Source organism: Arvicanthis niloticus, chromosome 9 (genome assembly GCF_011762505.2).
Source record: "Arvicanthis niloticus isolate mArvNil1 chromosome 9, mArvNil1.pat.X, whole genome shotgun sequence".
Lineage (NCBI taxonomy): Eukaryota > Metazoa > Chordata > Mammalia > Rodentia > Muridae > Arvicanthis > Arvicanthis niloticus.
The window spans coordinates 50,494,927-50,520,506 of NC_047666.1; the positions used below are offsets into that span (position 1 = coordinate 50,494,927).

Sequence of the window (25,580 nt, forward strand, 5' to 3'; positions counted from 1 at the left end):
TTACTCTTGAAGTTGTGTAGCTGGCCAAGAGCTGTGGGTTCCTGACCAGCATCACCAGAAACAACAAACTATAGACTGATACCCTTAGAAAAGATAAAAATTCAAACACGGAAATCCAGACAGTCGCTTTCATATATCAAAAAGTTAAAACAAACCAGAGGCTGGGAAGATGTCTCAGTGGGTCCAGTTCTTGCCACACAAGTGTGTGTATCTAAATTCAGATAGCCAGAGTTCATGAAAGAGCCAAATGTGGTAGTATTTGTCTGCAATCCCAATGCCCCTGTTGTAAGATGGATAGCAGAGTTCACAAAATTTCTGGAAGCTTTCAAGGCATCTAGCCTGGTTAATGCTGGAGCAAACAAGAAGTCCTAACTTAAACAAGTGGAAACTGAGGTCTGATACCTGAGGTTGTTTTCCAGTCTTCTTATGGTGTGCACCAACACACAAGAACACACACACACACACAGAGAGAGAGAGAGAAAGAGAGAGAGAGAGAGACAGAGACAGAGACAGAGACAAAGAGACAGAGAGAGAAAGAGGAAGAACACGAGTAAAAAGAAAGTTAAGTCGAAATCATTGTTACAATGGTTTTGGGATTCGGGCACATGTACTTGATTTACTTGTTAATTGGGTTCCTGGCTCAGAGCCTCACAAAAGTGAGTTCCAGCTGTCAGCCTGGCATGGGGTATCCTCTGGGACCTCCTCTGAGACAGGCTTTGGTCCTCTTCTGAGCTCATCTGCTGTTGGAAGAATGCATTTTCTTGCAGATGGAGAACTGACAGCAGCTGCAGTGGCTGACTCCTTAGACCTAGCAAGGCAGAAAAGAGGCCCTCACCAACAAGCCTTCTTTTTGTAGGCACAGATCAGGCCGAGTGCACATAGAAACATCGTCTCTCTATAGCTTATTCTAGACCTTACTTATATCTGTAGGATCCCTTCATCTTTGCCAAAAGACACAGCCTATCACAGCATGATTTCCAGCACCTTCACTGTCTTATGTTTGTTAGAAGCAACTTACAGTTACTGGCATAGAGGTCATTTTAAAATTCTGTGCACTTCAGATGAAGCAAGAATGTGGATGCATTTGTAACAAGAGGGAAACAAACATCATCATCCTTACTTTTCAGAGACAATGAGACTCTCAGGTATCTTCTTCAAACTTCTTAATATACCCATGGTAGAGATGAAGTGAGCATACATACATTATCTATCTGTCTGTCTATCTATCTATCTATCTATCTATCTATCTACTAATCTATCTATTTATCTACCTATCTACCTATCATCTGTCTATCATCTACCCATCTATCATATATATGATAAATATGATATATATATGAATATATATGATATATATATATATATATATATATATTCAGACATACCTTCTAGGTATACATCCTGTACTCTTTCTTTATGCTCCCTTTACATGACTGAGTGAGAAAGGTTACTATTCTACCTGCAGCTAAATTGCAAAGCTGACACCAAGGACAAATTACCAGTCACTTCGAGTAACTCAGAGCAAACTTGACTTACAAGGTAGGGGTCAACAACATTGATGTTAGTAGATTTGTGCTCAACTTTCAAGAGTCCAGCTCCTGCATAGTGTAATTTCCAAAGAGGCAGAGCCGCCTCATGTCTTTCCCCACCCCTGTCAAAAGCTGTGAAGCAGAACACTAGTTGGATCCAACAATCATGGTTTTTAATCCAGATGTTTTGGCCCTATAGGCAAAGGCTTTCTGAATCTGGGAGCCTATCCAAAAATCTGGAGAAAATTAGATCTTTATTCTAAAATTAAAGTTCCTGTAAAAAAAAAAATAGCAGGAAAGAAACCAAAAAATTTAAGTTGTGGACAAGTTACAAAATATACGGCACAAATGTGGGTTGAAATGAACACAAATTAAGCTACAGTATGTCACTCATGCATATTTATAACAGCTAATTAAAATAGACTATGTGGTCTGTGAATTATTTATATCTACTAATCCTTAAGCGTTGGGTGCTTTTAATGAACACAGGATGTTCTTAAAAATCACAACCAAATAAAAGCCATTATTCATGTTCACACATGGAGACAACTTGGGCCATGACTACTCTAGCCTAACAATGAAAGTTCTTGTGAGCTGTGATCAGTGGGGATGCATGAAAGGGTCTGGTGTGAAGCCAGGAAATCTGCGTTCAAATCTTGCTTCTACTTCTCTATGCCTTTATAACTTTGGAAAAGTCACTTCTCCCTTTTAGTGATCTCATAAGAGATCAGTCAATAAATGACTTCACAGCTCCATCATTTCTCCAAGTGGTGATAAGAGAACATTAGTTATCAGCTGCATTCCTATTTGCTGGTCATGGGCTGTTTAGTTTGCAGGGATGATTTGCTCTATCTAATGTAGAAGCCCCTAGCCACTTGAGGCCAATGAATATTTGCAGTATGGCTACTCTCTATAGAAATGCACTGAGAAAATAAGATGGTTCAAATATGCAGTAAAAGAACAGAAGGGGTTGAAGAGTTGACTCAGCAGTTAAGAGCACTGGATGCTCTTCCAGAGGACCCTGGTTCAATTCCTGGGACCCAAGAGGAGGCTCACAATTGTCCATAACTCATCTCAGGAGATTGGGTGCCTTTTTCTGACATCCAAGGGTACAAAGTATGCACATGGTGTACAGACCTGCACATTGTGCAGGCAAAACACCCATACACATAAAACTATTTAACTAACTAGCTCTTTAAAAGAGTAGAAAGTGTCGTAGTGAGCCTTATATCAAAAACAGCTGGAAATAGCAATAGTTTGCTGATATCATGTTAAATAAAATTTATTATCAATATCTCATCTGTTTCTTTTTGCTTCCTGTAAATGTGGCTATTGGAAGTTCTAAGTGTCATATATGGCATGCATTGTATTCCAGTTGGAAAGCAGGAACATGTCATATCTTAGTGTTCTCAGAGAAGAGTCTTAGCTGCTTGGTGTTGTTTAAAGGACTCAGGGAGATCAAGCCCTGCCTGCCTTGCTCTCCTCTTGCTCCCTCCAGCTGTTGCTGCTCTTCTTCCACATTGACCCTTCCATCCCTCACACATGAAGCCCATGACCACCCGGGGGCCTTTGCTCTTCTAGCCCTGGGCTCCCAGAGTATTCTCTCCCCATCAATTGTATTCACGTCTAACTTATTCCCTGTTTCATGTCTCAGCTGGCATGCTGCCACCTGTCAGGCTTTCCTGGACCACCACGACACTAAGGAACAATATCCAATCGATTTCTTCTCCATTGATTTCCCCCTAGCCACCCTGAGAAACCTGTCATTTTCTTAACTAAAATCCTCCATCCAGCTACCTGCATGGACAAACCCCCTTCCAGTAGGAGTGTTTGCTACTGAATGCTCACCTCAGTACTGCACCCACACTAGTTGCCAATCCAGCGTTTGCTTGTTTAGTTGATTCATTCATCAATGTTAAAAAAGAATGTGAGATTCATTTAAAAAAAATCTCAGACAAGATAAGGAGAGAGATGGTGTTGGTGTCCACAGCATTATCTTGAACCAAGTAGTCACTCTTTCTCTGACAATAGCTCATGTGTCTACAGTAATGACCAGGGTCATGGGAAGACCACATGGGACAGGTGAAAATACAGGATCACCAATATATAATTGTGGATTGAAATTTTAGTGCTGGCAATTTCTAGTTTTGTTACCATACATTAAGAAAGCCCTTGAGGTCTGGAGAAATGGCTCAGTGGTTAAGAGCACTGACTGCTCAGAGGTCCTGAGTACATTCCCAGCAACCACATGGTGGCTGACAACCAACTGTAATGGGATATGATGCCCTCTTCTGGTATGTCTGAAGGCAGCTATAGTGTACAGTAGTGTGTGTGTGTGTGTGTGTGTGTGTGTGTGTGTGTGTATCTATGTATATGCCCTTGAATTTTTATTTTCTCTGAGTGACTAAGATCTAGTAAGCTAAGGGTTTTCTCAGGTAGAGATCCCTGCTGTTAGTTACTAGAGCAACAATCTCCAAGCAGAAGGATTTGTTTTTAATGTATGGAGTAATCCCCAACACTTGGGCTGGGGCTTGGTTAAAGCAGGTGATTGAGAGTCCCTTAAAAATGAATGGGCATTCCCAGCCCCACAAGCAATAAATCTTGAGAAAAATCAGTCCTTGCTACTGTTCTAACAACAACAAAAAAAAAAATTCAGAATTCTATTTTCTTCCCCAAAGAAATAGAGAACACATTTCATTAAGCCATAAACCCATAAAACCACACAAGCAAAACAGCCAGAGTTCAATTCAAAGTACCCATGTAAAAAGTCAGGTATGGTGACACACATGTTTATAATCCCAGCCCTAGGAAGATAAAGACAGAGGATCTCTGGTGCTCACTAGTCACCAGCATAGCCCAATTGGAAAGATCCAGGTTCAGAGAAAGACCCCATGCCCTCAAAAATGAGGTATGACACATGAGTTTGATCACTGACCCCCACGTGTATACCCATCTATGTACCCACAAACACCATACATAGAAAGGAGGTGAGGAAGAAGAGAAGGAAGAAGAGGAGAAGAGAACGAGAACAAGAACAAGAAGTGGTGGTGGCGGTGGCAGAGGAGGAGGAGGAAGAGGAGGTGGTGGTGGTGGTGGTGGTGGTGGTGGGTATCTCAAAACTCCAGTGAAGCTGAGTTACAGTGGCCACATTCCCTCTGAGTAACTGAACAGACACAAGCTATAATTTGGCAGCCATACAAGTCCATGGCTATGGGACCTTCTTTAGGGCATGGCTCTGCAGAAGGATTTAAAGGATAGGAATTGGAACCCTGAGCTGGGATGGGGACGGGTTCTAGAGGGCAGCAAAGATCTCTTGTCTGTCCATGGCAAGCAGTTCTCTAAAAAATAGAAGATGGGGCCTCTAGGACAGCAGTTCGGTGCTCTGTTCTGAGAAGGCTTGGCATCTGCACCCTTAAATGTTCTTGGGGTCAGCGGTAAAGGTAAGGGGAAGAGAGGGGCATCTGTAGCTGAAACTACACGATGTGAAGCTAATGCAGCCACCACGATGCCTGGAACAAGGCTTTCTCAAGATGAGGCAAAAAAATGTGGCTGGGACAGAAGTGGCCAGTGATGTCACTGGGAAGGTCTCTGCCCAGTCTGAAAGGGATAAAGCCTGCCTTTGTTAAACTCCTGGCTTCTGTTCTCATTGCTCTGAGACATGAAAGCTTCTGGCACTGTTGTTCTGAGGATCTGCTACTGAGAGAGCTACTCATGGGAAAGCTTCCATCCAGGGCCACGCTTCTGTTGACCACTGTGAATTTCTAACATCTCTCACACAGCCCACCTGGAAAGTTAGAACAAAATGGTCTGGACAAAGTGTACACTTGTGCCAGTTCTGCTGGTCTCACTTGTCAGAATCACAGTAAGGGAGATCACCTACTTGGTAAAATGCTAACCTAATAAACATGAGGACCTGGGCTCAATTTCCCAAACCTATGTAAACCAAACTTGGTGTGGTTTACATGGCATGCTCATAATCCAAGCAATAGGGAGGCAGAGACAGGTGGCAGATCCCTTGGGGCTCACTAGCCAGCTAGCCTAATCTACTGGGTAAGGTCCAGGCTGGTCAGAGACCTTATCAATGGTGGCTGGAGCTTTACAATGGCCAATGATGTCCTCTGGCCTCGACACACACACACACACACACACACACACACACACACACACTCAGAACCAGATCTCCAGATCTTTATTCATTCATCTCTCCAGCCATTCGTCTATCCAACTAGTGTGCCCTGAGCTTCCCTTACATGCTTGATTGTTGTAGTCAAAGATACAAAGACGAAAGTCAAAGTTAGCCAAACTAATTATAGCAGACACCTATGAAAAAGAAATATAGGAAGGTCACCAGTGAAAAACCTTTTTCAGGAGTGTGAAAGAGGAATCACAGTTTGATGGTTTGAGATTCCTGAAGACGATGACAGGTTAAATAGTCAGCAATAGGAAGTCTCAGATTAAAAAGTTTCAGAATGTGACCCATGGTACCAATCCTAAATAAGTCAACCCTAAAGGATGTACTTTTAGATCATTATTGGGTCTCCTACAGCCAATCTTTCACTTTAACCCACGGGATCCCTGGTTTCTGAAGGGAGGAGATCTTGCCAATGTGGGTTGTAGAAAGATCACCTCATCTCATGACAGTTGAAGCAGGATTGTTCTGGGGGGAGGGGGGGAGTGCCTGTGCTGTATTCTTTTGGGGCAGGGAAATCCAAGTCAGGGGAGCTGCCTGCCAGAGCAAGGTGGACTCGGGAGCAAACAGCCCGGCCAACTTACAGAAACCATTGTTAGATGTTCCACGGACACCTCATTCTAAGGATGAGAAACAGAGAGACTTTTGCGCATCCAGACTTTCAAGACTTAATTACTATTTTTCACAATACATCCTTGACACTCTCAAGCTCCCTCCGGGAAGCCAGTTCTGATCTCACCTTTTCAGACTAAATCAAGTCCTGTTGTGTTGCAGAGTACAGCTTTGATTAACTGACTGTCTCTCCTCATCTTCCCACTTGGAATCACAATGATCATTTTGAAGCTATAGTACGGGAATGGCTCCCTGGGTAAGGGGAGGTATTTGCTGCCAAGCTCGATGACCCAAGTTGGATGCTGGGAGTCCACATGGTAGAAGGAGAGAAAGTCATCCTCTGACCTCCACACAAGTGGTCTCTCTCTCTCTCTCTCTCTCTCTCTCTCTCTCTCTCTCTCTCTCTGTGTGTGTGTGTGTGTGTGTGTGAGAGAGAGAGAGAGAGAGAGAGAGAGAGAGAGAGAGAGAGAGAAACATTATTCTTTGCTTCCCCCGAGAAGAGGTTTAAACAAATTATTAAAAAGATATTCTAAACTTTTTTCTTGTTATTGTTTTTAAGAAATTACAATTTACTAGAGACTTTTCTCTCTGGTTTCTAGAAACATTACCCGAGTTAGGGTCAGACAAGGCTTCTGGAGACCACCTGCCTCGCGTACCCCTGGGAAAAGGGGGAAGAGGTGGGCAGAGAGCATAGCTCAGCATTTATTTTTGGACCCAGCTCTCTAAAAATACCTTGGCTCTCCTATTTGCTCTCTCTTTTGACCTGAATGGATCTGCCTGGGTCTCCTCTGCCCCTCCCTCTGCTCCTTGCCCTTTAAAGGAGAAGGGCGTGGGGAGGGATTCCTGCCGCCTAGGGGACAGATGTGAGCCCTAGGTGGCAGGGCAGCCGGCTAAACTGACGTCAGGGTAGAGTTTAGCCAAGTTCTCAGCCTCTCTGCAGAGGCCACCCTAAGGGAGGGGTGCAGCTTTTTGCTCTGATTGGCTGGCCTCGAGTGGGAGCCCACGCTCATTGGCTGGCTACTTTTTAGAGGGAGTCCGGCTCTCCAATTAAAGCGGGCGGCGGCGCCGCTCAGAGCACAGAGACGCCCGCTGGCCGCAGGCAGGGGAACCTGAACTTGGCCCTTCAGCTGCGCTGTCCACGCTGCGCGCGCCCTCTCGCCCCTATCTGAGAAGCCAGGTGGTGGTTTCTGCACCCCCAGAATGGCAAAGGTGGCTAAGGACCTCAACCCTGGAGTGCAAAAGGTGAGCTGAGATCCCTCTGTATTCCTGTATCCTTCAGTTCCACTGCTCTCAGACGCACTGAGTACCTAGGGACACCTTAATGGTTGCATCAAACCCGCAGAGCGCACAGAAAACAGAATAGGCGGTAATAGTTATTTGAGCAGACAGACTCATCCCCCAAATCACTCTTAAAGCCATTGTTAAGAAAAGTATTTGCACTGAGTCTTAATTCTTTATTAATACTGATTAAAGGTGAATTAAAGTTGAAAGTTAAGGGGAGTAGACGCTTATTTGTGGTCATGGGAAATGTCCTGGCTTTCCCCTCTCTGTACCCTCCACCTCCCCATGCGCTTTTAGTGAAGGTTGGGGATTGTGATGCAACCCCTCCTACTTCGATACCTTCCCAGAGTGGTGTGGTTTCCCCAGCACACAGAATAGTTTCTTTTGGTGCAGTTGGCAATGGAATCCATTCTAGCTCAGGGGAACTAATTTCTGTCCCCAGGGTCTGCACGTTTCCCTTTCAAGAAGTTCTGGCCCAGAGCCCAGAAGGTCACGGGTAAATTGCTGCAGGCAGGGGCAGCAGCTGTGCCTACAGCTCTACACAGGCTGCCTGCTTACCTGAGGCACCCTGAAAGCAGAAGGCTGGGCTATGAGAAGACATAGGGGACAGGAAAGCAGCAGTGACTTCCCAGACGGTGAAATAAGAGGTATAGGGTCACAGAGAGGTGGCTCCAGGGGATGGAGGTGTTCAAACCCTGACCCTTGGTCTGGCACATTTTAACTGTACAACAGTGATAAAGTCACATTCTTAGCAGCACTTCCCCTATCTATGATGTAGGGAGGAGAGAACCAGTACTTTTAATAGCAATCTTGATAGTGTAAGTTAATAACCCCAAGCAGTAATTATTAAGCTATGCTTTCAGAGTATCCAATCTTGCAGGGCAAAGTTCTCCTTTGCTGACATTTTTGTGGGAGGTAGAAAGGGAAAGGAAAGAAAAAGAGACTGGAGAGTGCAGGAAGAAGGGAGGTAGGAGAGAGGAGGGAGAGAGGAAACCCCAGACCTCCTGCTCCTCCCACTCCTGAGCCTAGTGATTCCTCCTGCACATGGCATCAAATTGGACTTACTCCCGGGCATCTCCCTGATGCATTCACCAGACTATTTGCAGAATCAAGTGTCATCTCTCTTCCAGAATTCACAGAGCACTGAGACCCCTAGTGAGGGGGATACCTGCTAGTCTCTAATTATCTGCAGGCTTCACTCTTTCTGCTCTGCATTTTCCCCCACGTGTCTGAGGGCAGACCTCATTCCTGCTCATCTCTGTTTCAGTCAAGCATGCATACCACATGTTCACAGTGAGACTCAGAAAACAACGACTAAAGTGGAGAATAGCTAAGCCCGCAGTGACTGCTTAGGGTGCACGTGGGATTATGTTTTTGTCTGTAGCACTGTGGTATGGTATCTTTGGACTACTGCCCCAAATTCAGTCAAACTAGCAGAATTTAGGGATGGTGACAGTATTTCACTGTCCTCAGATGGGTCAAATGATTTGAGAATGTGTTGCTATAAGCTGGTTGACATCTTAGAATGTAAGATGAAGTCTATAAAGATCCCTCCCCTTCATCAAGAGCCCAGGCCATGCTAGGAGAAAGCCTTGTTTTCATTGTCCCTTACATAGGAGGGTGTGAGTCTCTGGATTAGAGATGGAACATGTTCCTCTTCACGTCACCGTCTGTTGCCAACTTCCTTGGCCTGCGAGGGTTTTATTTTCCATTTAGATCCAATTACAGGCTTAGAGAAAGAATGAAGTGGGCAAAGATGAAAGGGTGGGTATTTTTTTACCTCTTGGAATTTCAACCACTGGAGAAGATCACCAAGGGGGTGGATTAACCAGTGTCTTTAACCTAAAGAGTAGAGGGAAGGGAAGGGAACCCAAGAAGGCCCTACCAAATGGTACAATGGTGATGAACACTGTGTCCTATCAAAGACTAAAAGAGTTTATTGCATATTTACTTTTAAAATCAGCAGTCATGGGGGGTTATAACATTTGACTTCAGGGAACATAATCGCACTTAGACATTCTAAACCAGTTTCAGACTGCTAAAGACCTATTTACAAATTGTGAAAGGGCTTAACATGGATCTCACAGTGTCCTCATTGCCCTGTCCCCCAAGAGTTGGGAGGGGTGGGAATCTCCAGTAGCTAGGAAGTCATAAAACGGTCTTCAAGAGAAAATACAAAATCCCAAACTAGAGTAGCCTTGGAGATCATGTGACTGAGCCCAGACTGACAGCCTTTCCCTTGCTGTGGGACCAATGCTTTTGTCCACAGGGACAGAGGGCGGGGAACAGTTGCCAGGCACTGACTGCTCTTGAGCCACCATTTGCTTTTCTTTTGGGAAAGGAGATTATTCCCCAGGACAGGAAGGTCCCTGAGTGTAGTGAAATCGCCAACATTCTTTGGCAACAAAGAAGACCAAATGCCTGTCTCTAGGTGGAACCAATCACCAGAATAAATCTGTCCTTCAGATGCTTATTAAAAATTCTGTTTACTGCTACAGCCTTTAGCATCAGATCTGAGTTCAAATCTCAGCTCCACCACTTACTATCCAGACACTGGGGCAAGGAAACTAACTTCTATGTTGGTGTCCCAGAAGCTTCTGAAAACTGAAGAGGCAATAGTGGCGTTAACTTCTCACAGTCCCTGGGATACTCAGCAAGATGATGTATATTAAAAGCTCAGCATATGAGCACTTGGTGAAAATCAGCCCTTAGTCGAACTGGGAAAGTGTTTTCTACACAATCCTAAAGACTTGAATTCAACCTTTAGCACCCACACTAGGAGCCATTAGTATGTTTGGTGGTTATATACATTTTGATGGTATATGGATACAGATAATACACTTTTTAATTTTACTGTTCCAAATAAATAGTAACCAACTTGCATTCAGCTATGTCTAAGCTAGCTGTGCCCGGCATCCCTTAATAAGCTTAGGCAAAAAGCAATGGCCTTGCTTTCATTCTCATCCAACACATAGGAAGTATGCTTATGTAGAACCAGGTCTCTCCCTCTGAACTTGGATGGTCAGTCAGTAAGGAGTACACACACACACACACACACACACACACACACACACACACACACACACAGGGATATAGAGAGAGTTGGGGGCATGGTGGAACTTTTTTCTTACTTTTTAGATGTGAAAGCTGGGGCTTGGAAGAGTCAAACTACTGACCAGAGTTTGCTGAAAACATATCTAGAAGCTTATAAGCTCTAAAGGATCCCCTGATGGCCAGGAGCCCCTTGTAGGGTTTTCAAATGGACTAGATCAGATAAAGGCATGCCCATAAGTGTAAAAGGCAACTTGTCCTCAAATAGAGAGGGAAGTGAGAGTGCATGCTTGTGTCTATGTGTGCCACAGCACATGTGGCGAGGTGAGGGGACAACCCTTGCAGTCAGTTCTCCCTTCACTGTGGGTTCAAAGGGTTAAACTCAGGTGGTGAAGCTGGCAGAGAAAATGCTTTCACCTGCTGAGTTCTCTCCCAGCTCTATCTAAGTCTTTTTTAGAGAAATATTACTCTGCCTATGGCAGACACTCATCTTGACATGCAGATATGTCAGAACAGTCTCAGTCAGGAGGTCACAGGTAATCCACAGAACAGGATGAGCCACCATCAGCTGTGGGAGCAGGATCTCCTAGTCATATGGACTGCAGAGGTGCTGAGGCAGGGCAAGACAAGCCGAACTCAGCAAAGCAGAGAGCCAGACCACCCACCCAACTCCTTAGTGTCTCTTTCATGTCTGTACTCTGGGCACTTTCGGGAGATGATAGTGAGCCAACCGTGTTCCAGAAGAGGCTTGGGACTGGATTCCAAGGGAGGAGAATCACCCTGTCTTTCCTACTCACATATTCAAAATAGCCTGTGTATAATGCAACAGAGATTTGCCATGATTCATAGCAGACCTGAAGCGTTCTTATCTCACCACCCCTTATCCAACATTTAAACATTCATTTCTCTGAAAGGTGGTTGACTCACTGCAGTTAGTAAAGGCCTGAGGTGGGCTCAAGATGTACCTCAGAGATAGCATACTTACCTAGCACACTTGAGACCCTGGATGCTATTCCAAGCACTGCAGAACCAATTAATTAACTAACATAATTGTTATAATGATTCCAGGCATTTATTTGTTGAAGGCCTTTGTACAGGTCATTTTCCTAAGTTGCACAAGTTGGATAAAATCCAGTTTCCTTTCCCCTCCATCTGCTGCCCTTTCTTTTAAGTCAAATCATCTTCCTAAACAAGGAGTTGTGGAGAAATAGACCTAGCACTCCATTCTCAGGAAAGCAGAACTATCCAGCAGCTTCTAGAACATCCCAGAGGAAGAGACAATGGTTGCTCTTCATTATTTCCCTTTAAAACTATCCCTCTTCTTCCACCCGACATACAGGAAGAGGATTTGGTGAGCAGCTGCCACCGCCTTAACAGGTGTGGGGCCAAAAGCCACTTCTATGAGATGCCTTCGAGATCAGGGGGCTTCCTTGACTGCACTTGGGACATTTTTGGTGTCCTAGACATTCTTGATGTCACATATGTCAGCAGCATAAGTTTATTGGAGCTCAAGAAAATGCCATCTGTGGAAATTCTCTAGGAGCTAAAGGTGAAGTAGGGGCCCGTGGGCACTAAGATTCTTTTTAATAGTTGACACATATTTGGTTTCTAAGCTTAGATACTTGAGGCAGACATTTGGTGTTTTATTTTTATTACATTTACATATTTATTTATTTAGAGTGTGTGTGTGTGTGTGAGAGAGAGAGAGAGAGAGAGAGAGAGAGAGAGAGAGAGAGAGAGAGAAAGGGTACCTGTCAGTTCTGTCAGTTCTGGGGATCAAACACAGGTCATCTGGCTTGACAGCAAGCTCCTTTACCCACTGAGCCACTTTATCATCCCAGATCCTGACTTTTATAAAATCAGAAATGACAATGCAATCCCAAAGCTATATAAAATTTTCACATTAACATTGTATCTGGAGTCTACTTTTACATGAAGAATGAACCTGTTTGCTTTTGTTTTTCTATCTCTAAAGGACTTTTATTTGTTCTTACTATTATTAACTGTTTGGCTTCCTCCCCCCGCCCCCCGCACTTATCTGTTTTCTGTTAGGATTGACAAGTTTGGGGAAAAGACCAAAGAAGGAAAGGGTAAACATCCCTCCAGGATACTCAGGGTGCCTAACGTATGCTCTGACATCATTATGATATTAGCCTTCAGAACCACCAAAAGAAGACAGCAGTGTCTATCCACATATGAAGAAATTTAGACTTCAAGTTTAAATGTTTGCCTAACATGACAGGCTAAGAAGTCAAAACCAGATCTCTCAGAACACAAAGCCCAAGGTCATCTGTTCAGAGCACAAGTCTGGAGGAGAAAGGGGATGACTATTACTGTAAGTTTTACATGGAAATTAAGTAGTTAAGAAATTAAGTTGTCTGAGGCAACTTCTCAGCATTTGCCCAATGTCACCAGGATTCTGTTGTCTTCAGATATATGTGAGTACCACCAGAATTGTCACCTATATCAAGTCAAGGCTATTTCTGGGGATACAATGGAAACTTTCTATATTCTTCTTGCTTTTCTAGAAGGCTGATCATATCCTATAGGCAAGAATCTGGTACAGAAATCATTCAAGGAATCACATTATTACCTTATTCTGATTCTTAAAATAAATCTTATACATACTAGATCCAAAGATTCCAGGAAGTGTTAGTGTGAGGATAAGCTTCCCTGAGAAATGTCCATCTCAACATGCTTGGTCAGCTTGACTCATGATCTGCCCAGAAATATATGAATCAGGACAAAAAAAAAAAAATACCCACAGACCAGGCTCCCACAGGACATGCTTTAAAAGGAAGTAATATTGCTCAAGGGTGGAAAATTAAAGGCCCTATTTGGACATTCTCCATTTTGAAGGACAAAGACTAAGGATGTCCATCTCCAGGTAACTATTATAAATCCACATTATTTGCTCATGGATTAAAAGTTTTCTCTCCTATACTTTAAAATATTATCTATGGAGATAAATGCAAAAGAATCATTGTGCCAATAAGTTGATTAGACTTAAATGGTAGGACTCTTCTATAATCCTAGAACTCTCCTAGACACAAACAAGAGGATCTCTTCGACTTAGTGACCATCCAGCCTAGGCAACTTGGTGAGCTCTTAATCCCAATAAAAGATCTGGTCTCATAAAATACGGCAGAGAGTGGTTAAAGAAGACACCTATTCCTCTTGCCTTTCTACATATGTGCACATACAAATACAAACACATGCATACAAGGGGTGGAAAGAAATCCACATATTGCAAGCATAGTGATTTAGAGATAAGACCTAATTCTGTTATTTACCAGGTCCACAATTTTTGCCAAGTTACTCATCCTTGCTGGACCTCTGATCCCTCATTTTAGAACACAGGCTAATAGTGGTTTCACATGTAAATGATAGTTTAATGAGGTAAAATAAGCAATAAACATGCCCCCCCTGCTGCTATTGGCATTCCTTCTCAGCAGCACAAAGCAAAAATCTCATAGGTCATTAAGCACTGGAATGTTGGAAGAGCAAGTTCAGTTTGCCTACATCACATGTGGCTGCTTCTAAGATATCAGATTGCAGGACCTTCTCTTTGTAGCTAAACTTGATCTACCCATAAATATGTTCAAGCCACGCCATATGCAAAATCATGGAGATAGCAGCAGCTCATCTTGGATCTCTCATTACCAGCCTTTCAAAAGCAGCCTTCACCTCGTCCAACCTCACCCTTGTAATCTTACCCAGGCACTTACCATTAGATAGATACCTTGCTTATAAAGTAAAGTGAAACGCACTTATTTCTTCCTGAACAAATATTTACTTAACATTTATTAGGTTCCACCCACCATCTTGTCATACAATGAGTACAAAAGCTCTGCGACTCCTACCTTGAAAATTTGAATCTGATGGAATTCATTCTTTATATGGTAATAGAAAAGCCCAACAATGTCAGTGTTCCAGATTTTACGTATTACTTGACCTCCTACCTAATACACACACACACACACACACACACACACACACACACACACACCCCCTCATATCTCCAGAGACTGTATACCTTCAGAGAAACCCAGATATACTGCCTCACTGTGGCAGTGGAATATGTCAATCCTTTGCCCACCTTTTACATCCTAAACAAGACTCTTAGCAACCATGACAAACAGAATTAAAAAGTAGCTTCCAGGTCCAACCAGCACCTAGTTTTAGCATTAATGCTGATATGAAGGTAAACCAGTTGTCTGTGCTAAGTACATATTCTCAGAGACTGCTGAACCCTGGGTTGTATTTTTTTTCATTGTATTAATTTCAGGAAAACCAAAGAGTGAAATAACAGGGAAAGGGCTACTGGCTGAGTAATGACCTCTAAGAAACCTGTCCTTAAGAAGACAGCATCCATTGGGGCCACATGACTAAGTGGTGTTTCTAGCTATTGATTCTTGAGGCTCACTACCAAGGTGACTGGCTCAAGAAATATGCTGGCGACAGGAGGTGGAAGCTTTGTCCATATCCTGGAGGACAGCCACCCACCTCCCAAGTTTCCTATGCTGTCTACTTCAGAGGTTTGACTCTAATGAGAGGGACAGTGGGTAGGAAATTGTGTAAGGGAGGTCCTTTCGAAATATTACTGATATATGCAGACAAGGGTACTTATCTTTTTCTTTGTTGAGGTGGGATCTCACTGTGGAGCTGAGGCTAATATTGACTCATGATTTTTCCTGCCTCAGTCTTTCACGTTCCTCCAAGTTCCAGGATTTTGAGTGTGTGTCACTAGGCTGGGACAAAGCATGTACATTTTACTTTTATTGTTTCAGTTCTAAGGATAAGATCCAGGGTCCTGAGCTTTCTGTACAAGCCTTCTACCACTGAACTATACCCCTCAATCCTTAGAGAGTGTGGTTGGTAATGAGAACTATGCCACTACAACTGGGTTACCAGGCAACTTAGTGAGCAAAACTATTCACCTTTATATCTCTAATCTCTCATTAAAAGGTAGGACTTCCTCTATTAGGAACAGAGACAAAGGCCCTGGAATTCCAATGGATATCAGTAATTATTTAGCTATGTTGAATTTGGACATGGCATTTATATTCACCCTTGCTCTGAAAAGATAGTGATGATAGACACCATTATTTACTAGCAATTATTTTTTTAAAAGCTCTCATATTACTAAACCACATCTCTGAATTTATGTGTTTATATCATTTCAATAATGGTTTCCTTTGGGATTTTAATTTAGGCATTTAAAATATTATTCTGAGGTGCTTTCCTATCAGACAGCCAGGAGGTCCGTACCCATCATGAAGAAAGCTTTTAACAGTATTACACACATATACCATATGCATATGCACAGAGATACACATATGTATATGCATATATTTACATATGAATGGTGATGAATATCTGAGGCTGCTAAAGCAGACAAACTAGACTCAAATTGAGCCCCTCTACTCATTTTCTATCATCTTGAGTAAGTCATTTTAAAAAGGGGCCTCAGTTTCTTGCAGAAAATGTACCTAGAATTCTTATACTTACTAGAATAATCTATTGAATCCTTAGCATAACACTTGACATATAAGTATTGTGTTAAATGTAGCTTTCATCACCATTAGACGAATTGCAAAAATGGAAGTTTTGGATAGACGACAACATACTATGTCAGTGAAACTCTCCTACCCATGTTGGATTTATCTGCGAAAAGAAGACTAAATTCTTGTACTTGGCCAGCAGTGTCTTGACTAGAGGTTCAAAAACGACGCTGAGGAAGATCAGGAAAGGAAGTACTTAATCTTCCTCGGGATGTCAGGGAAACCTCCCCCAGAAGGCAACATGAGTTGTGTGTTGAAAGATGAGGACAGACAAGGACCAGGTCATTGTCCCACTTTGTGCCTTCTATATCTGATACTCATATTCCCCGTCACACTTGCTGTCTATCTTAGGGATGTCAGCTGTTTCATACTACACAGACAAACATGCCAGTGTAGGCCTCCATTCCAGCTGTTATCTGAAAGCTTGTTCCTTTTCCTCAGTGAAGATCCTCTGGGCTGGTGGGATATTTTGGATGGGCCACAATGGCAATGGAGCAAACTGTCTTGATGCACCAAGCCGATGACATCAGCCTTCTAAGAGGCAGAGCCTTGGTCCTTAAGACTCAGAATCTTCCATCAGAGGGATTTCTTTCACATAGTTCCTCCTTCAGATTTCCAACAGGCTCTGAAAATCTGGATTCTTTCTTAAAGCATTTCAGGGCAGGAGGTATAGCCAAATGAAATTTACAAGGCTTAAATATAAAAAAAAAAAAAAAAAAAAAAAAGTCACTAGGTTGATTGTTCCTAATTTTTGTTAGTTACATGCAGTGTTCTGTGATTATAAGACCTGGGGGGGAAACCTTCAAACGATTTGCTGCCAAGTTTTGTGGAAAATGAAAACACTGTCATCATAGCTAGATTTGCAAGGACTTGAAGAAAGGGTAAGATTTAATGGAGAAACTCATCTATCCTCCCACACAGCCAGCAGGCCCCAACAGCCCGGAGGAAAACACAGCTCCAGAATAAGATTTGCAGCTAATTAGGATTTTCATAACTGCCTTCACCTTTCCCTTTCCTAGGACCCAGAGTTAGGACCATCACAGGGGAAATCACTGCATTCTTATTTGAATAATGCTTGTGCTCTGCTCTTAAACAATTAAAATTAATGTTTGAAGGATAGGAAAGTCCCTAGAGAGTCTCAGCTTTCATGTTGAATGGGCAAGGTCACAGACCCAGCATGGCCAAATGACTTGTTCAAGGTCCCAAGGCTACTTGGTAGATGTGCTAATAGGTCAGGAATGTAGCTCAGTGAGAGAGTAGTTATCTAGCATGGACAAGGCCCTGGGCTCATCCCCAGCACTGAGACAAGGAGGAGGAAGAGGACACAGAGAAATCAGGTACCATAGCATTTAGGAGTGTGGCTCAGTTGGCCATATGATTGCTTTGCATTCATAAAGCCCTGGGTTCTATTCCTAGCACTGCATCAACCAGGTGTGGTGGCTCAGGTGGTAGAAATAAAAGTCCAACTAAATAGCAAGTTTGAGGTCAACCTGGGCTACATAAAACGCTGCTTCAAAAACAAAACACTTTTTTTTCCCTAACCTTCATGGCCATAACCTTCAATACAGAATGAAGTGAGCAGTGATAAGAATATTGTCGCCTCCTGAGTAGATCTGGTTTTGTGTTTGTTTGTTTGTTTGTTCGTTTGTTTGTTTGTTAACATCTCACATCCTTAAATAGTTCTTCCTTGTCTTGAGCTAGAATCTCTGTCTCTGCAGCTTTTCCCCAGCAGCTCTCTTTGCTTCCATGGTCAGCTCAAGACCGAATGGCCAATTGTTTCCCGAGAGTTCGTTTCCAGTTCTTCTGACCAGTTTTCCACACTGGTCAGGTGGAAAGCTGAGACTTCCATTTCCAGGGTCACTTCCCAGTTCTCAGAGCCCTAGCAAAAGTCCTCAGCTAAGGGAGATGGGCCCCAGACTTCCTTTAAGTTTGGTCCAGGGACCACTTTTGTGAGTTGTATCATTTCTCTGTGTGGGAAGGATATTCTCTCCATCCATCCTCATGTACTGATATACCACCAGCAATCCTGTTCTTGGAAAAGGACTTTTATGATGGAAAAGTTAGATAGAGGACGATAGGTGCCAGGGACTTACTAAGGGAAAACCTCCCACACTCTTGGGTAATACTTAAGAAAACTCAGCACTGATGCTCTCAGTTTAACACAAAGGTAGGGAAGCTATGTATACAAAATCTAAGAAGACTGAGGAAGAAAAGAAGAAATCTTATTAAAACATAGTAGTAGCAATAGTACAGGGGTTTTCTGGATTGTATGTGTGTTCTTGTGTGTGTGTGTGTTCAAGTCTGTGTTTATTCAAGTATGTGTTCAAATTTGTGCATGAGTGTATGTGGTGGGCTGCGTGTGTGTGTGTGTGTGTGTGTGTGTGTGTGTGTGTGTGTGTGTGTGTGTGTGTATGTGTATGTATGTGTGTGTGCATATATATATGTATGCACATGTAGGGCAGTGAGCACTGTCTCCATTTTCCCAGTGCTGAGAAGCATCTACCACCAAGCCCAGATTTTTTATGTGTGTACTAGGAATCAAAACTTCATGCTTGCAGAGTAAACGTCATCCCAACCTGGCCATCATACTTCTTAATTGCAGAGTAGTCCTAGTTTATTGCCATCTGAAATGCTTAGAACAATGACACCATGATCAAGATGGTACCTCTGTGACTTCTCATCTGGAAGGAGTATGCAATGAATAAATGAGAGAGCTATTTGTCAAGATTACCTCGCTTTCACTAAAAGACAGTACCAAAAGGCTAAAGTATGTCCACAAAGAGAAAGTTTTCCAAGTGTTGTACACACAGATCCTTTTGATAAAGAGTTGTATCCAGAATATATAGCTATCTTCCACAAACTGATTCTTAATGACCAACTTTAAAAAACAATTTTACTTAAACATGTTTATGGGTACCTGCATATCAGTGTTGTGTCATGCACGTGCAGATGCTTGCAGAGACTAGAAGAGGGCATCATATCTCCTGGAGCTAGAGTTCCAAATAGTTGTGGAGTTACCATGTAAGTCCTGAGACCTGAGCCTGGGTCCTCTGTAATAGCCACAAGTGCTCTAAATCACTAAGCCATATCTCCAGTCCCTAAAAATGAAGGCTGGATCAGGTACATCACAAAAAAAAAGGCCTAAATTGCTTGTATGTGCAGACAAGGGGGGTTGACATCATTATTTCGCCAAGAAAAACAGAGTAAAAGCATAATGAGATTGTTGGATACTCAGTGGAATGCTAGAATTAAGATAGACATTACCAAGTCTGGGAAAGAAGTGAAGCAACTAGAAGTCACATGACATTGCTGGGGAGAATATAAAATGATGCTACAACTAGAAGCTGCTGGTAGCTTCTCATGGGGTTTAATATCTGTCTACCCTATAACAGTTTTACTCTTATGTATATGTCCAAGAGAAAGGACCATGGGTATTCACCATAAACACTTAGACAAGAGTGTCTGGAATGATTTTTATCTACAACAGCCCTTGATTATAAGCAATTCAAATCCTCATCAACATGAGAAAGGATATTTAGAGAAAAAAAAGCTACATTTTTTTTAATTTAATGTATGCAACCACCTGGTCAGTCCTAAACATTTTGAATAGAGGAATTAAGAAGCAAAATTATATAATATCATAGAATTTCTCCTGCATAATGTTCTGAACAGAGTGGAAAGAAGTCTACAAGGATAGAAGACAGAATAGTAGCTATCTTTCTAAAAAGTGGTTATTGCCAAGAAAGGAGAACTTTGGGAACTTTGTGGAATGTAGGGTTTCTGTATTTTATCTGATAGTGGTTCTGGGAAATACACATATAAAGTAATCAAGGGAATACTTGAGATTTTTGAATATTTGTAACCTCTAAAACCAGGCACAGTAACACATACATCTGCAATCACTGTGATTCTTCTGGAAGGTGGGCGTTGGATCCAGGAGAACCAGAAGCTTGCTGCCCAACTAGTCTAGCAAATGCAGCAGTGACCAGCAGGAGGCTCTGTTTCAAAGGTGAAAGGTGAAGATCAATACCCAAGGCTGCCCTCAGACATCCACATGCACGCCGTGGTAAACACACGTGCACACACATGAATGTATATCATGCATCCAGATAACAACATGGGAAAGTTCTGTATAAATTTTACTTTGAAGTTCTGCTGAAGGTTTGAAGACACAATATTTAAGAATAAAGAAGATGGATCTGTGAATAGATGATCAGGGGACAGTGGGGCTAAGACTACGTTCTTGTAGCAGCCTGGTGGATGACACATTATAAAGAAGTCTGTCTCAAGGAGCTGCTGCTGGGGCTTTTAGAGCTCCCTTCTTTTAAGACAGAATTACCATTTCTCTGATTGTCCCTCTTCAGTCATGTGCCTGACAGCATCCAGCCTCCTCTGAGTGGTCTGCCCCTGGTTCCCCAAACAGAACTTTCTTGCACACACCCCTACTTGCAGAGAAGGCCTTATTCTCCATACACTCATTTCCCATGATGCCTGCAATTCAGAACAGGCCCTTTGTCTTCTGAACTCCTAAAACCCATCTGCTTTCCTACCGAGCACATGTGTTACCTTCAGAGTGGTCCAGGGACATCTGCCATTGTTGTCTTGCTTGCTTTAATTCCGCACCACAATATCCTGTTTGTGCTGAAACTCTCCACCTCATTTTCTGCTGTGTGCTCCTTGTTATTGAGATTACACAGGAAGGGCTCAGCAGTGTGGTAGATGGAAAAGAGAGAGTAAGGCAAGCAGGAACTAAGAAAAAGACAGAGATTAATAGAGTAAGGGAATAGCAGCGCTGCCCCCTCTCCTGACAGACACAGTCATTTCCGAGAAGATAATAAGAAGGAAACTAGAACATAAAGATGGATGGTATGATACAGATGTGGAAGAGAAGACCACTTCCTTCTTTTCCTCGTCGGGGCTCATGAGACTGTGCTGTTGACTCATAGGCCCTTACATTGATAAGGCAAAACCAGAGCCGACAAAGGAGTGAGATACAGGGGTAGAGGGAGACAGACATCTTGATGTCTGCCCTCAGTGGTACCCAAGACCTAAAGAAAACTAAAGTGAGAGGCACACCAAACCAAACTCAGAATTTTTGATGAATGTGTCAGAAGTCTGACTGTCTTCCCTCAAACTTCTCTTCCAAAGCAATCGCTGCAGGGTGCAGATGAACCACACCTTCATATATTTCAGGTTTCCAAAGAACCAACCCAGGCCTTCCTGGGAATCCAGCAGTCCCCCGCTCTCCAGCCAAACATTCCCTGAGAACAAACCAAGGGGTTCCATAGGCTGGGGAGACAGTTGGCCCTGGTCCCCAAACAACAGCAGTCTCAGATCTGGCCCTCCTGAGGGATGACTGAAAGCTGGCTGAAACTGAGGCCAAGCCACTTCTAGCTCAGACCCATATCTAGTTTAATTTTCTAGCCCTTGATGAATGTTTATACCAAAATAGGACAGTGGAAAACTTCCATCTGTGAGGATTTGTGGACGTTTGTCTTTCTGTAGCCACCTTGACCAAGCCTAGGGAAACATTAGAATCACTGCCAGTTGCAGAGTCTTTGAAGTACAGGAGATGTTAAGAAGGCTCTGGACCATAGTATTTCTTTTTATCATGAAGACTCTGAGCTGGCATTCCATCCTTAAAACAAAAAAAAAAAAAAATACTTAGTATCAACGCGGCTTAGTGCTTTATATCTTTAGCCAAGCCTTCAATACCACACTGACCATGGTGGATAGTATTTTAAAAGCATGGATAACTCTATTAAAATTTTTGCTGGGTGAAATTGCTCTGCCAGTTGATGTTTTTTTAAATATTACTTTAAAAAGTGTGGGGTGCGGCGATCACTCATCTGGTGTGGTACAAGCATGAGAGCCTGAGTTCAATATGCAGAACCCATGCTTTTAAAAAAAATAAGAACCAGGCATGTTGGTATGCTCTTATAATCCCTATACCGGGGAGGTAGAAACAACTGGGGCTTGCTGGCAAGCTAGCCTAGCCTACTTGGAAAGTTGGGGGCTAATGAGAGACCCCCATCTAAAACATAAGGTGGACTGTACTTGAGAAATGATGCCGTAAGATTGGTATCCTCTGTCCTCTGTTCTCTCTCTCTCTCTCTCTCTCTCTCTCTCTCTCTCTCTCTCTCTCTCTCTCTCTCTCTCACACACACACACACACACACACACACACACACACACACACACACGTACACATCCATAAACACCCATCACACACACATACCAAAAACTTTATATGCTACAAGTAACTACTTTCATTGTCTTATTTTTCTCCTACATTTTGTACTTTAGGACCCCCATAATCTAGGCAAGAGCCCTCTTGTCCTTCTAGTAAAGAACTGTCACCAAACCATCTTCTTAGTTAATTATCAGCCATAGCCTATTCCTCAGAGCCCAGGCTCCTCAACCCTGTCCTCCTATCCATGTAAAAGGCTGAACTAGAGCCCTTGTTCTTGCATAAAGTCTCTTGACCTCACGTGCAGCGCAGGCAGTGGGACATCCTTTGTACAGGCCATAGTTTCCCTTATTTTTTATAAGAACTGGCTTTTACAGAGGGTAATGTCAGGCTCAGAGGGTGAAACACTTACTTCAGTTGTAGACTCAATCATTGATGAAGGTTAAGGACAGGAAATTCAACTCTAGGTCTTCCCTCCTTTTCTAGTGCTTTCAAAGTTCTGAAGTCTAGGTCATAAATTTGGTCATGGATTGAATTCAGTCAATACACAGACATGAATATTGGCCAGAACCTACCTCCCTTTTCAGATCTCAAATCCTTCTGAGTCTATCAGGGAGAAAATCTCCTTCCAGTACTAAAATGTCTGACTTCTCAAACACTTACCCAGATCTATGATAAAGTCACAGCACATAGACCCAAAGTGTTCAGAAGGTAATTGCGTATAATCAGAATTTAATGAAGCTGTTTCATTATTTGCTGTATTTTTAAGAGATTTGCCTATTTTTAATTTTTGTGTATATGAGTAGTTTATCTACCTGCATGTCTGAATATCATTGCATGCTTGGCATCCACTGGGGGCCGGAAAAGAGATTTGGGTTCCCGAGAAGTGGCGTTACAGATGGTTGCGAGCCACCATGTAGGTTCTAGGAAACAAACTCGGGTCTTGTAGAAGAGCAGCCAGTGCTTTTCCCCACTGAACCTGCTCACCAGCTTCCATTTGCTATGTCTATGGCTGCTTTCTATTTTAAATACACTTCATGGGTAAAGTTATTTTTCAAGAAACAAGTTTTCAAGAAGTGATTTGTGCAACTATAAATAAGTAGATAGTCACACAGATGGTATGTAGAATACCAAAGTCCACAAAGAAGGAAGACGGGGTTCTGTAAACAGCTGATGTTTGATTTCTCCCTGATCTCCAAAACACTTTGTGTTTTCCAAAACATCTTACATGTATTATCATATGTAATTCTTAACATCCACCCCATAGAGCTGATAAAGATAATTCACTTTTAAAGATGAAAAGGACCGGGGATTAGTTCAGTAGTAGGGGTTGCATGACATGGATGGTCCTAGGTTTTATTCTCAACACTATTACACAAAACATATAATAAAGCTGAATATGGTAGTGCAGACCTGTAATCCCAGCATCCAGGAGGTGAAGAGGGTCTAAAGTCCATGGTCACCAACAGCTACAGAGCCAGTCTGTGATATATGAGACCCTGTGTCCAAAAATATGAAAGTATAATTAAAATGGAAAAATCTGAGATCAAAAGGGCAGCAAGTGCTTGCTGGAGTTATGTAGGTGGCATTAATAGATTCCAGGGTTTATGTTGAATGCCACAAGCTCCAACATGCACAGAACTTCTCCAGCACTCTGTGAGTAACCAGCAGCAGGAGTGGGTAAAGAAATATTCCAACCTGACACGCCAAGACCAGCAATGCCAGGGAAAGTCTGCACAGCTTAACAAAGCTCATGGATTGGCCTAGGGTTTCACAATTTCCTGGTACTTGTATATATTTTATTTCATGGAAAAGCCTGGAACAGAGTCTCACTACAGAAATGTGCTCCCCTCTTCCCTCTCCTATGAGTCACTTTCCAGAAGACAGCAAAGGAATGAGCCTTCCTGTCCAGGCAGCATCTCTTAAGGCCTGGGTATGTGCATGCAAGCAATGGCATGAGGTAGAATGGACCACTCTGTAAGGAAATTTCCAACTCCGAAACAAGGAGAGCAGTTCTTTCCAAGTTGACTGGCCTTGAGTGGATGGCTAGGATTTGGCACTAGACCCAGGTACCTAGACAGATGGAGACACCATAAATGGGGATCTGGTTTCAAAGAAGATAAAGGTCAGTTCCATTTGTCTGTACTCAGAGTCCAACAGCTGAGGAGGTTAGAGGTAAAAGCTTCACAGGAGAGATGAAACCACTTAGGAGAGAAAGGCTGGTGGAACAACCTGGGAGAAGGGACAGCTCACCAGGGCTCAGAAGGGAACTGTCTAACACCATAGTCCAGGGTCAGCTCATCTATTAGCTTTGAGTGCCAAGAAGTATAGAAAGAAGGCAAAAGCTGAGAGTGCTACCAAAGGGACTCTCTAAACCAATGTGTGTTTTAAGGAGCTACTGTATACACAACATTGTTCTGGGGGCTGGCTGTAGAAAATAAACAAACTCCAGGGAGTCTGCCCTCTTAAAACTTGCAATCTAGGAGAAGGCATTGCTAAAGATCATCACAGTGGGCAGGAAATTAGGCCCACCGTGATGGGTACTATAAAGAAGAAGCAAAAGTTAAATTCTCCAAGAGCATGTAACAGTTGTACATGACACTTTCTGCAAACTACCTTGGGCTCTATAACTATAGTTTTGGTTTGTCACTTGAGTCCTGTCTAGTGAGCTTCAAAGGTGAAGCCTCCACAGTGAGTTATTTGCAAGTGAACGGCCACCTAATATTTGTTTCTTGGTTGTTTGGGTGGTTGGCTTTTTTCTCTGTTTTTATTTTTTACTTATTTTTATTTATCTCTATTAGTGTGTATGCGGTGTGTTGGTGGTTGTGGGGTGTGTGTGTGTGTGTGTGTGTGTGTGTGTGTGTGTGTGTGTGTATACAAGAATGCACATGCTCCAGCCCACTTATGGGAGGCAGAGGAAGACTTTTGAGAGTTGGTTTCTCCTTCCATCAGAGATTCTAAGAATCTAACTCAGGTTAGAACATTTGTGTGACAAACGCTTTTACCCACTAAGCCATCTCTTTAGCTTTTATTTGTTTGAAACATAGATGGGCCCTCTCCCCATGTATACCAGGCTGGTGTCAAACTCAGATCCATCTGCCTGTGCCTTCTCAGTGCAGGATTATAGGCATGAGACACCATGCTTTGGTCTAATTTCTGTTTTA

The 25,580-nt window shown here is 42.8% G+C and overlaps 1 protein-coding gene across 2 annotated transcripts in view; it reads left to right on the plus strand.

The window, feature by feature from the left end:
- The first annotated feature begins 7,391 nt into the window (after positions 1-7,391).
- Positions 7,392-25,580, plus strand: part of Lmcd1 (LIM and cysteine rich domains 1) — a 58,001-nt gene continuing 39,812 nt past the window's right edge. The window contains exon 1 of one of the 2 annotated variants that reach the window (XM_034511814.2): positions 7,392-7,572. In XM_034511814.2, the coding sequence (XP_034367705.1) occupies positions 7,531-7,572 (42 nt within the window). In that variant the 5' untranslated portion in view covers positions 7,392-7,530. The remainder of the gene's footprint in view (positions 7,573-25,580) is intronic. The other variant, XM_034511815.2, reaches the window with a different exon arrangement.